Source organism: Bubalus bubalis, chromosome 11 (assembly GCF_019923935.1).
Source record: "Bubalus bubalis isolate 160015118507 breed Murrah chromosome 11, NDDB_SH_1, whole genome shotgun sequence".
In the NCBI taxonomy this organism is placed as follows: domain Eukaryota; kingdom Metazoa; phylum Chordata; class Mammalia; order Artiodactyla; family Bovidae; genus Bubalus; species Bubalus bubalis.
The window spans coordinates 27,394,166-27,408,518 of record NC_059167.1 but is presented as its reverse complement, the minus strand read 5'-3'; the positions used below and the strand labels follow the sequence as shown (position 1 = coordinate 27,408,518).

Here is a 14,353-nt window from a genome sequence, read left to right as displayed (position 1 = left end):
GTTTTTAAAATTAGATTGTAAAAACCTATGGGCAGCCCTAGTTTTTACAATTCATGTTATGACAGTTCATAATTAAAAAATGAAGTGTTCATATGTTTATTCTACTTGAAAAGGTACCTGTTCCTAGTATTATGAGCCTGAATTAATGGATTAGCAGTCAACTAAATACCTGCAATACTTAATCATGGGTTTTATTGAAACACGTTTTAGGCATAAGTTTTAAAAATAAAGTTATGAAAATTTTCATTGAAAGTTCAATGTCAGAATGATCATATATAGAGCCCAAAGTCAGTATGAACCGTAAAGAATTTCTTCAATGTTTTCTATTACCAAAAACAGTACTTACATTGAATGAAATGCTTCACAGGAAAAGACTGCTAGAATGAAAATACTAGATATATTTCACAAATTTCTACCAGGAAATACAGAAACAAATGCATAGAAGGCAAACAAAACACCCTCCAATCTTGAATTTGGCTTTTATTTTAAAATACATTTAGCATGGAACTACCATAGGACAGAAAATAATAAATCACAAAGAAATGGAATATTTTCAAATACTTTTAAGCTAGATATAAAAATTAATAAGATAGCATAGACCCAAATTATAGGAAATAGTCCCTAAAATACAATTCAGTAAACACATTTTGAAAGAAAAGTTCTTTGCGCATTTTCCAACGTACCAGTATGTTTCTAAGTGCCTTCGTTTTCTGTTAACTAATAGGTAAAGGCTGTAAATTTAGTTACTTTACTTACAATTATCAGATGCACTATTGTCAAAAATTACCATGTCTTTAAATTCTCAATCTGAGTTATAAAAATATGAGCTCAAATAGTTATGTTGCCCAAAATAGAAACATCTTAAGTTGATATCTCTGGATAATCAGACAGATATTGCACTAAGTCAGTAATTCCATACCCGATGCTCATTTACATGGAAAGTTAATTCTCTTTATGAAAAACTTAATACAAATAAATTTAATGTTAACCTAATTACAATTACACTTCAAAATATAAAGGCACGGACACAATAAAGAATAGTTTAATATTTATACTCAAATTTTCCACTGTGAAAATAATAAAAGGTTGAAAAAAATAAGATCTAAAATTCTGATACTTTTAAATTTTATAATTTACCATTAAGTAGCTACTAACTGGGTATTAAAAGTTAACACTGCTAAATCCAATCCCTTCCAAATAATTTAGAAAAATGGTTTGTTTATATATGAAACATGTGCATTGTCCCATCTATAAAGTTCAATTACATTTCCATTCATTGGAATTATCTACCTGTAGTATAAACGATCAAGACAATGTACAAAAAATATATCTTGTTCCTATAACTTACAATGCACAGAAAAATACCTATAAAAATGGAATATTTATCCATTTAGGTTCCCAATAAATTAGTGAGAAAATTTAGCCCGTTCCACGTTTCTTTCTAAACAAAGGCTCAAGAATTGAAGGTGGTTTACTTCTAGCCCTGTTAGCTTGACAGATATTTTTAAAAATATTTGTCTGATTATATGTAACTTAAGATAAAGTTAGCCTTATTTTTATATCACAGTATACATGGCATTTCTTAATTCCGCAACAGAAAGGCACAATTAGCAAGCAATAAAATTCAGTACCTGACATTAAACTAATGTCCAGAACAACTGCAAATAAAATACATTCAACACAGTGCACAAAACTGGAAAACAAAAAAAAAAGGAATTCAAAAACTAATTTTTCAGAAAATTTGGTCCATTAAAAATGCCTCCTATGTTCAACATCATGGATAACATGAAAGATGATGGCAGTGTAAAAAGAGGCAGTAAATTAACATGTGGTAACATGAATTCTGGTCTAGTAATTACACAATTAGATTAGGAAATGGTTCCCATTGTAAATTAAAATTAAATTTATCAGTTAATAACATACCTGTATTAAATCCAAATACACAGGCACAACTGTTTGCATATTATTATTGATTTTATAATACACCCCCATGGTTCAAAAAAACTTAGGTATATTATTTTATATATAATATATATTAGATACATAATTTTATATTATGTTCCTTAATATATATTATATAACTTGAATCTGTAACACCACAAAACTCTCCAAATATTACATGAACATTCCAAATGGTATTTATCATTTTCTCAATGTTGTAATAGCTCAGCTCACCTAAAACAATAACTGGATGTGCAGTGATAAAATGCACTGACTCTTAAGAATTTACTTAAATAATTATTTAAGTTAAATTCCTGCAAAAGCCTAACTCTGATTTGGCTTTTAACTAGAATATGGTTTTTAGATATCAGTAACTGATACCCTCCTTTCTTATCATAAACAGTATTTTTCCATCAAGAGATACCAATAAAGAAAAATATGTAAGGAACCAAAAATGTGATAGAGAAACCAACCATTCCATAGGTAATATACCGATAAGGAAGTTCAACTTCCATGTGCTGTCTTGCTTTTCGAATATCATCACAAGGTATACTGAAGATTTTACAGGCTAAAGGAATAGTGATCCTTTTCATTATATCTCTGACCACTAGTACAAATAACATCCCTATGAATATCCGCAATATGGCTTTTCCAAACAGAGTCATTGAAATGGGGTGCCTAACTAAAGGTAATATATCCAGAGGAGGATCTAAGAGTAGACCCATTTTATAGGTAAAATGAGATCCACATGCAATCCCTGCACCACTTCCCAGAATCTCAGCTGTGTCTCCCCTGGATGTACTCCAGGTGTCCAGAGTGAAAGAAAAGATCCCCAAGGCTAAATGAAGCCCGATGATGATTAATGGAGCATATCTGTGAGTTTGGTTGAAGTTGTCAATCACATCCACAAATGGATAGAAGATAACCAAGATTAAAATGGTATATAGGAATCCAGCAATAACATCCTAAGAAAAGAAAAAAGCACAGTTGTTTAGTATAATATTTTTGTTTGGCATTTAAAGAAATAAGTATATATTTCACATTTCAAATGTTAACATATATTTTAAAATGTCACATTATTAAACTTTATATAATATATAGTAGGTACTAAAACCATTACACTAAAAGATTTATTGATAATAATAAAATTATGTTTTTATAGTTCTGCCCTTTTATAAGTTAATATAGATATGCTATACACAAATTTATATTCAAATCCTGAACAATAAACTAGCTTAAAGTATGTAGTTGTGATTTCTGAGAAAAGCAATATACAGCTAGCTGACCCTTGAACAACCTGGATTTGAACTGTGTGGATCCACTAGGTAGCTGATTCTTTTCAGTAGTAAACAGTAGTACAGTGCTACATGATCCCTGGTTGGTTAATCTGAGGATGCAGAAGCCCTGATATGAAGAAACTGTGGACATGGAGGAACCAAGTATATGAAGGGCACAGTATAATTATTGGTGGATTTTTGACTACACTGACGTCTAAATTGTTCAAGGATCAACCAGACTTATTTTAAGACTTCATGTATTTAATAATTACACACCTAAACACATAATTATTTCCATGACTAAAGAGGATACAAAGCCTATTTTTTCTTAATTCACTAAACAAATACTTATTGAGTACCTACATGTGCCTGACACTATTTTAGGGGCTAAGGATATATTGCTTAAAAACTGAGAAGATACCTACTGCCATAGAGCTTACATTTTAGTGGGGATGACTGACAATAACCATGTAAGTAAAAAGTAGATAAATATTACCATTTCGGGTTATAAAGAAACTAAAACAAGACAATGGGACAGGCCCTATTAAGAGTGATTAGGGAAACCTGTCTGAGGAGGTGACACTTGAGCAGAGATCTGATTCCAAAAGAGAGTCAGCCCTATCTTTAGACCTAAGGAAAAGTGTCCCAGGTAGAAGAAATAACCAAGTGCCAAGGTACTGAGGCAGAAAAGAACCTAGTGAGTTCAAGGAACTGAGAGAAATCCAGTGTGTCTCAAACAGTAAGAGAGATGTGCTGTGAGGTCCAAGAGACAGGCAGAGGTCAAATCACGGAGGGAGGGCCCATGTAGGTTAGGTAAGAACTTCACATTTTATTTCAAAAGCAACAGGAGGCCTGAAAGAAAGATTCCCAAGTAGGAGTGTAGTAAAATCTGATTGATGTTCATAGAAGAACACTCCATCCACTGTGTAGAGAACAGATGACAGGGGTAAAGTGTGGAAGACAGGAGACCACTAGAGACAGAAGTGAGAGGAGACTACAGTGACTCACTCCAGACGCGGTCCACATAGAGAGACATGCGTGGGGGGATCTAGTAGAATATTTTAAAATTAGAGTTGACTAACTTCGACTTAGTGATCATCTGAATGTAAGACAGAAGCAAAGGGGACCAAAAATGACATCTAGTTTTATGTATGACAGAAGATGGTTTATTGGAGGAAATAAAGCTGTTATTAAAAGAATCTTCCTTTTCAAATCATTCCTGACATGAACAAAACTACTCCAAAATTTTCATCTTAAAACAAACAAAACCAAACCCTGGGATTAACTATCACTGAAAAATTAATCCAAAAAATCACATACATTCACTGTCTCCACTTCTGCACTTCCTTATTTTTTCCTAAACTCATCACTGCATTGAAACCATTCTTTTCATAGATTCTAGTAACCTTTATGCTGCCAAAAACAATGGTTACTTCTCAATAGCATTCAATACAGTTAAGCAACACAGTAGTGGCTTAATGTTTTTCTGTCCTAAGATTTTTTAATTATTGGTTATAATGTAACATTTGGTACATAGAAATCAGATACGTAGAGTGTCCCTGAAATTATAAAAAGTACTTTGAATCTATTGGTATGCTGGTTAGTAGTTCTATCACTCTACATAAACCTGAGTATTGACTGAACAGATACCTGCTTTGAGAGCATCACTACGAACAAAGCTAGTGGAGGTGATGGAATTCCAGTTGAACTATTCCAAATCCTGAAAGATGATGCTGTGAAAGTGCTGCACTCAATATGCCAGCAAATTTGGAAAACTCAGCAGTGGCCACACGTCTGGAAAAGGTCAGTTTTCATTCCAATCCCAAAAAAAGGCAATGCCAAAGAATGCTTAAAGTGCTGCACAATTGCACTCATCTCACATGCTAGTAAAGTAATGCTCAAAATTCTCCAAGCCAGGCTTCAGCAATATGTGAACCGTGAACTTCCTGATGTTCAACCTGGTTTTAGAAAAGGCAGAGGAACCAGAGATCAAATTGCCAACATCCGCTGGATCATGGAAAAAGCAAGAGAGTTCCAGAAAAACACCTATTTCTGCTTTATTGACTATGCCAAAGCCTTTGACTGTGTGGATCACAATAAACTGTGGAAAATTCTGAAAGAGATGGGAATACCACACCACCTGATCTGCCTCTTGAGAAACCTGTATGCAGGTCAGGAAGCAACAGTTAGAACTGGACATGGAACAACAGACTGGTTCCAAATAGGAAAAGGAGTCCGTCAAGGCTGTATATTGTCACCCTGCTTATTTAACTTATATGCAGAGTACATCATGAGAAACGCTGGACTGGAAGAAACACAAGCTGGAATCAAGATTGCCGGGAGAAATGTCAATAACCTCAGATATGCAGATGACACCACCCTTATGGCCGAAAGTGAAGAGGAACTAAAAAGCCTCTTGATGAAAGTGAAAGTGGGGAGTGAAAAAGTTGGCTTAAAGCTCAACATTCAGAAAACGAAGATCCTGGCATCTGGTCCCACCACTTCATGGGGAATAGATGGGCAAACAGTGGAAACAGTGACAGACTATTTTTGGGGGCTCCAAAATCACTGCAGATGGTGACTGCAGCCATGAAGTTAAAAGACGCTTACTCCTTGGAAGGAAAGTTATGACCAACCTAGATAGCATATTGAAAAGCAGAGACATTACTTTGCCAACAAAGGTCCGTCTAGTCAAGGCTATGGTTTTTCCTGTGGTCATGTATGGATGTGAGAGTTGGACTGTGAAGAAGGCTGAGTGCCGAAGAATTGATGCTTTTGAACTGTGGTATTGGAGAAGACTCTTGAGAGTCCCTTGGATTGCAAGGAGATCCAACCAGTCCATTATGAAGGAGATCAGCCCTGGGATTTCTTTGGAAGGAATGATGCTAAAGCTGAAACTGTAGTACTTTGGCCACCTCATGCGAAGAGTTGACTCATTGGAAAAGACTCTGATGCTAGGAGGGATTGGGCGCAGGAGAAGGGGACGACAGAGGATGAGATGGCTGGATGGCATCACTGACTTGATGGACGTGAGTCTCAGTGAACTCTGGGAGTTGGTGATGGACAGGGAGGCCTGGCGTGCTGCGATTCATGGGGTCGCAAAGAGTCGGACACGACTGAGCGACTGATCTGATCTGATCTGACATATATATGTTCCTATGTGTCAAACAGATAGCTTAGTGGGAAGCTGCTGTAGAGTACAGGGAGCTCAGCTCAGTGGTGTGATGACTTAGAGCAGTGGGATGCTGGGTGGGGTAGGAAGGAGGCTCAAGAGGGAGGGGTCTATGTATACTTCCAGCTGATTTACTTTGCTGTACAGCAGAAACTAACACAACATTGCAAAGCAGTGTAAAACAATTACACCCCAATTAAAAATATAAATAAAAACTGTTTTATCACATATCTCCAAACAAAACATTACCAGGTGTTGCTTCTTTCTGAGCTTTATAAAAATGTTAGGCAATATGTAGTCTCCTCTGATTTGCTTTTCACACTTAACATTCAACTCTTAATATTCATTCATCATATGTGGTTTATAGGTCATTCACTTTCCCAAGTATGTAATATTTTGTGTGATTATATAACTTATTTATCTGTTTTTCCCACTGACAGTCACTTAGGTAGTTTTCAGGTTTTGGATTAGTTCATTGGTTACGGCTGAGCTTGAATGCTTTCTTAATTGGTATATACTCTTAAACCAACCAGGAATTTAAACAATGCTACTATATTCTTTCTTTCGATGTTCCCTTTATGGGTCTACAAAAGTTTTTCCAGGACATGTGCCTAGGAATGGAAAGGCAGAATCAAAGTATATGTGCATGTTCAATTTTATAAGCCAATAAAATAATCTCCAAAATGTTTACAGAAATTCAGTTCCATCAGTTGGTATTTCTTGATGTTTAATTTCCATTTCCGTGATTATTAATTAAGCATTATTTCATAAGTCCACGGGCTATTTCTTTTATATGCAAGATATATTTGTGTCTTTAGGGCAACTGTTACTTTGGATTTTCTTTTTCTTGTTGATTAACATGATTTCTTTAGATTATATGATAGCAATTATATTTTTGGAAGTATATTTCAGTATGACATAAAACATCCAATCTTGTCTCTACTTTTTTTGTATAGCTCTATGAATATTAAATTTAATTACTGTAAGACTATACAAATCTGCCTCCTTTTCTAATTGTCATTAATTATTTACCATATCACCCTGGATAAAAAGGGCATATTTAATTTCCATGCTGCTGCTAAGTCACTTCAGTCATGTCCGACTCTGTGAGACCCCACAGATGGCAGCCCACCAGGTTCCCCCGTCCCTGGGATTCTCCAGGCAAGAACACTGGAGTGGGTTGCCATTTCCTTCTCCAATGCATGAAAGTGAAAAGTGAAAGTGAAGTCACTCAGTCCTGTCCGACCCTCAGCCACCCATGGACTGCAGCCTTCCAGGCTCCTCCATCCATGGGATTTTCCAGGCAGGAGTACTGGAGTGGGGTGCCATTGCCTTCTCCAATTTCCATGCTACCGAACCAAAAAGAAGAAAGACTGAATTCAGGACATAAACATGGTGGCTGTCATTGTGATACCAATTTAATGTACAACATTAAAATGTGTAACTAAGTGATTTTAAGCGTTACAGCACAAAATATGGGATAAAGAAAAGTTGATGTTAAAGGTAACAAAGAACTCAAAGTAGAAAATTTTCCAAAAAGAAAACAAATAACTTTAGATACTTAAATTAATTATAGATAACAAATCTGCTGTAAAAGTTAATAATTACACATATGAATGGAATATTCACAGTTATCAAATTTATGGTAGAGGATATCAAATACCATAAATTCAATAAAGATTTATCACATATCAAATCTGGAATTGCCTTCTTTTCATTTCTCCCAATCAGTATACAGAACTAGAGAGGCTAGTGATTGGCTGAGACTAAAATTCAAGACTTCTGTCCACCCCTAGTGTTGTTTTTATTTCAGGTGTCCTGATTCTAATTCAACATGTCAGTGATGCCAACAGCGTTTCTAACAACAAAATACATTACTGGAATGAATCATTCTTCATTATAAACAACTAATAAGGATGTATTTTGAAATTTTTATCTTTAAAATTCATTTAATACATGTTCAGTATAGAAAATCTAGAAAATATAGATAAAAAATAACAAGTAATTATTACTCAGAAATAACTACTATTAAAACTCTTAGTGTTTACTGTTCTGGATCTTTCTCTATAACATGTTTTCAGGACTTTTGCTGTTGTTTGATTAGTTTGATTCTTATATCTTGTTATAAAAATGTGTTTTGGAGTACATGCTTCTTGAGGATCTCATAATACTTTCCTAAAAAAACTTTCCACATATAGACAAACTTTTAGTACAATTTTAGGTAAATGTAATTATAAAATATTCATAACTTTACTAATGTAGAAGTAAACTAGTAATCTGACAAGTACTTAGTCTGGTAATTTTTAAGTGGCTTGTGTTTTAAGACATTTTCAGAGCTAGGTCTGATAGAAAATAAAGGAAAAATGGAAGAAGTAACTCCTCTACTTTTCTGGAGATTAAGGAAATCTATTTAGGAAAGTTTGTGCATGCTCAGTTGCTCAGTCATGTCCAACTCTTTCAACCCCATGGACTACAGCCTGCCAGGCTCCTCTGTCCATGGAATTTTCCAGGCAAGAATACTGGAGTAGGTTGCCATTTCCTTCTCCAGGGGATCTTCCCAACCCTGGGACTAAACCCATATCTTCTGCATTGGCAGGAGGATTCTTTACTACTGCACCATCTGGGAAGCTATTCAGTAAAGTAGGCATTAAAAATAAATTAAGTGTTGCTCTTTGTGTTGTAACAATAAAAACAAAGCATATGGGAAATAATAAAATGTTCCTTATAAATTATTTAGACTATATTACTAGAACTTTCTTCTTAATGTTAATAAAGGTTGTAACACAGGAACATAATTTACAATGTTTGCAAGTCATCTGTGATTTTACTCTTGAAAAAGAAAAACAACTTGTAATAATACACATAATAAAATTGAGTAGCTAGTCAGAATAAAACTGATAAAGATATTCTATGGGACAGGATGCTTTTGAATAATTAAATGACTATGGTTGGGGAATTCCCTGGTGATCCAGTGATAAGGACTCCATGTGTTCACTGCCCAGGCCCAGGTTCAATCCCTGGTCTGGGAACTAAGATCCTGCAAGTCATGCAGTATGGCCAAAAGAACAAGAAAAAGAAGACTAGGTTATCAGACTTATAATTTAATAATACATCCGTATTGTTTTTACTTCAGTTGATTCAAGAACAGATGTTATCCAGTATCAAAAACATGAACTGAACTCAGCTTGAATAATCAATCCACTATATATTTCCTTTGAACAACAGCATGTTTGAGATTATATATTCAATATAATAAGATTCTAATTCCTCTTTTATGATGATAATGAATCTAGGGATAATATTATCATTCTTAGTTCATAATCTTTTGGTAGTTTTTCAGGTGCGATATTGTTAATTGAGAGTGGAAGGGAATAACTTTAATGAGGCACAGAGATGGCAAACATTTTCTTGTGACTAATATTAGATTTGAAATAAAAAGGTGATAATTGGTCTATTATAAAATTATTACAGACTAGTCAGAAAGATAAAATTATATGTCAATTCATAATTTGCATTAATATAAATGATTATAAAAAATAAAACACAAATAGTTTGCTTCCTAACATAGCATTTGGGACTTTCGTAAATTTACTAGTGAAGGGGCAGCTGCTGGAGGTAAGTAATCTGAAGAAGAAACAGAAATCCAATATTTTTCAGCTATGAAATGAGACATTTTTGAGTAGAAAATTCTAAAAGTGTTCATTTGTTAAGGACAAGAAAAATTTGATATAACCCTTTATAAATTTTTGGATTCCGCGAATTCGTCCCTCTCTCTCCATCTTTCTTCTGATTCTTTATCTATAACATAATACATAATACCTTCACAGAGTGTTCTAAGAGACACCACACTATACATGAGGGTAGAGTTATTTTTCTCATATTGCTTGTTGTCTAGTGGGGATGACAGATAAATAAAAAAGCAACTGCAATTCAGCATAAGTGCTATGCCAGAATTATGCTCAAGATGTTCTGGGAGAAAGGCCACCTAACCAGTCTTGAGAAAGAAAGATGGAGAAGGTAACAAGGCTTTAGGAGATAATATTTTCTGGTGAGTCATGAACAATGGATTTGATAGTTAGGCAAAGAAAGTGAGAACAGCATTCCATGTGGAGGTTAAGGCATTCCTAACAATGTGAAGATAAAGAAACACCCTTCACATTTGAACAAACATAGGTCATTCAATATAGTATCATATTTGTGTTCTGAACAGTAAATGACAATAGGAGGCTGAACACTGAATGGACCAGTGTCACACTTGAAGTGGAGCTACTAATTAAGACGCTGCTGCAGTACCCTAGTTAGAGATGGTGCGGGCCAGAATTAGGGAATGTCAGTCAGATGAACAGGAAGGGAAGTGAGTAGGTACAGCTGAAAGATACAGGGTTCCTGCGCCGCTGCTTTTGAAACTGAATTGCATTCTCAAAATAAAATATCTGATGTAAGCCCTAAAATACTGTTGGGAAAGAAGAAAACTAGAGTTTAATATTAAAAAACAAGTGGCACCAGGAGAGTTTTAGTTCACCTAATTTCTATTCACTAGGTTTTCACTTACAAGTAATGCTCCTTGGTGTCTGAATTTACATTGTCAGTTTTGACTCAGCAGTAGGAAAGGCATAGAAGAAAATGAATAAGAAGAGAAAAGTGCACCTGGAAGGAGGGAGAAATGTTATCCTGAATAATACTTGGTTCTTGTGATTGCTGGGAACTGTTTCTATGAAATACATATATATATTCTATATATTAAATATATATATTATAACTACTTTAAAACTTTGCAAAACATCCTGTTGCTATTTTTGCAAGAAAAAAACATTTACAATAACTACATTTTCTCACTTAAGTTTCCAGTAAGTTTAAAAATGATTAAAAATTATAAAATTGCATGTTAATTTTAGAAAAAACACAGCAATATGAACACAACATTTTCCTTACCAGAATGGAGTGCATTCCCATGTAAATTCTACTTATGCAAACTAGAGAACACCAGCAGGGAATAAGAATCAGTCCATAGGTGAGAGGATACTGAAGGGGAAAAAAAAAAAGTAAAATTAGTTAGATAAATCAGGTTAAATATAAACAAGCAGATAAAAACTGAAGGAGAACAAGAAGTATGGTGTTTACTTTCTGTTATATTTCCAGCACCTAAGCCTAAGCATGGCACATAGCGGACATTCAAGAAATACTTTTGCATGAATGAACAAATAAATCTAATGTTTCTACATCTTCATTGTGGGAACTGGCTCATTTTTGCTTCTACAGTAAAGACTCAATCACCGGTCTGCTACAGAAGAAAAACAAATAAAAGACATACTTTTACTATAACTACAAAATGAAAGTGCCTCTGGAAAAGCACCTGACTCTGGCCCAGCTTAGTGTCACTGCTTCCCTGGGGAGGAGGCATTATTTCCCTCTCACTTCCATCAGTGACTATGTTTGCCATTTCCCCATCTTCCTTCAATGTTCAACATCATGTAATTTGTTGTCCATTAATAATTTCAAATAGCAACTATATTGCGAAAAATGTTGGTGGGATATTGGAAGCAGGAAGCCATAAAGAGGGAAAAAACTTAAAATGCAGATGACTTTTAGTATCAGTTGGGCTTCCCTGAGAGCTCAGTTGATAAAGAATCTGCCTGCAATGCAGGAGACCTCAGTTCAATTCCTGGGTCGGGAAGATCCACTGGAGAAGGGATAGGCTACCCACTCCAGTATTCTTGGGCTTCCCTTGTGGCTCAGTTGGTAAAGAATCTGGCCACAATGCGGGACACCTGGGTTCGATCCCTGGGTTGGGAAGATCCCCTGGAGAAGGGAAAGGGGATCTTTCCCACTCCAGTATTCTGGCCTGGAGAATTCTAGGGACTGTATAGTCCATGGGGTCACAAAGAGGCGGACACGACTGAGTGACCTTCGCTTTCACTTCAGTATCAGTGGCACGCCTCTAGTACTAACTAGAGGTGACTTTGAAGCTCCTAATACTAGAGGGAAGAAGGAAATGACTGATGGTTGGGCGTGTCTTACGTTTGTAAATGAAGAAGAAGGGGCACATTTGAGACAGTTTGTGCCTGATAACTTCAAATTTCCCAATGAAACTGAAGCCAAGATGGTTCAATTCATTAAGTATTCAAAGTGGTTCAATAAAAAGTGAGGTTAAAAGAAAGGGATTAATTAATGCTGCAAGAGTGGTCAAGATTTAGTACATAGTTGTTTTGATTTGATTTCTCTAGGGGCTTCCCAGGTGGTGCTAGTGCTAAAGAACTTGCCTGCCAGCACAGGAGACGTAAGAGACGCAGGTTCGATCCCTGGATTGGGAAGATCCCCTGGAGGAGGGCATGGCAACCCACTTTTAGTATTCTTGCCTGGAGAATCCCATGGATAGAGGAGTATGACAGGCTACAGTCCACAAGGTCACAAAGAGTCGGACACAACTGAAGCAACTTAGCTCACTCACACTGCATTTACTATGGCCCAAATATTTTTTCTTGAATGTCTAAATACCTTGACTTTGACAGCATCACACTCTCGTTCCCCTTTCACCATCTATTTTTTTCTGTGTTTTCCACACACGAAAACATTCTTCATCGTTCCTTAAACATTAGTATAACTAAGGGTTCTGGCCTTAGTAGTTATTGGCAGTTTCACCTTTTCTTCTACTACTCAGCATGCTGAAGACCTATGCATGTCCTTGGATTAAGAACCATTTAGCCAGCCTCTGCACGTATCTCCAACTTGAGATCCTTACGGAGTTAAACCCATTATACCTCAAACCCTACTCATCATCCTACCAACTAGACTTGTTCCTCCTCTCATTTTCCTCATTTCATTTGGAAGCATCATAATCTAAATGAGAAGTATGAATTATCCTTGATTTCTTCCTTATCCCCCATATTCAACCAATAATGAAGTCTTACTGATTTTACTTTCTGAATATTTCTTGATTCATCATCTCTTCATCCTACTTATATTATCCTTTTCAGATCCTCATAGATCCTTTTCTAGGCTCCAGGTATTCCTTCAGACGTTTTCCAATACGCATGAGGAACCTGGTTAATGATGCAGTCAGACAAGTAATCCTGTAAGGAGGGTAAGTGCCATGATAGAGGGAGTCTAATGCATGGACCTTTAAAGTCTCCCAAACTAAGTATGATTCAAATTGTCTCAAAAGATGAGTAGGATTTAATCTTTACAGAAAAAAAGAGCACAGGGTAAAAATGATAGAGGACATTACAAACAGTAGGAGTGAATGAAGAAAGGTTATGTCCAAGAGGGTTGTAAGTAGTGAGGTTTTCTAGGAGAATAAGCTTAAATTCTTACTGAGGAAAGGCAACTTAATCATAAACATAAAATATGCAAATTATACGATATGTAAATATATAAATGATACTTTATATAGAATATACAAATTATATAATAAAAAATAATAAGTACTATGGAGAAATAAAAAGGGAACAGGTGCTAAAACAGTCCCCTGGAGTAGGAAATGGCAACTCACTCCAGTATTCTTGCCTGGAAAATTCCATGGACAGAGGAGCCTGGTGGGCACTAGTCCACAGGGTCACAGAGTCAGATACAACTGAGCAACTGAGTATGCACACGCATGTGCACATGCACATACAGAGCTGAGTATGCACACGCATGCACACACACACACACAGAGCTGAAACAGTAATGTTCATCAAATATTCCTTGTGCTCTTCTTGCAATTAGACTGGGGCCATGTGCCTGGCTTTGACCAATGAACTGGGAAAAAAGGTGACGTGTGCCACTTTTAATCATCCTATGAATGCTCTCTTTCCTACAGGTGTGATACTGGAGGCTGTATGCTGACGTGTATCACCAGATGGGCAAACTTCCCTAACCCCGGGTCTCTGAGGTTCTAAGTGGATCAGAGTTGTTTGCTAACCCATAATGGATATGAAGCACAGATGAGAAAGATTTTGTTGTTATGCTGTTTTCAGGGTTAAAT

The 14,353-nt window shown here is 35.8% G+C and overlaps 1 protein-coding gene across 1 annotated transcript in view; it reads right to left on the bottom strand.

Annotated features, from left to right (window-relative positions):
- Window positions 1-465: 465 nt before the first annotated feature.
- SGPP1 (sphingosine-1-phosphate phosphatase 1) overlaps window positions 466-14,353 on the bottom strand; it is a 31,870-nt gene continuing 17,982 nt past the window's right edge. Inside the window, exons 2-3 of the mRNA XM_006072165.4 lie at window positions 11,323-11,412; window positions 466-2,906 (exon numbers count right to left, since the gene is read on the bottom strand). Of these exons, the coding sequence (XP_006072227.1) occupies window positions 2,355-2,906; window positions 11,323-11,412 (642 nt within the window). The 3' untranslated portion in view covers window positions 466-2,354. The remainder of the gene's footprint in view (window positions 2,907-11,322; window positions 11,413-14,353) is intronic.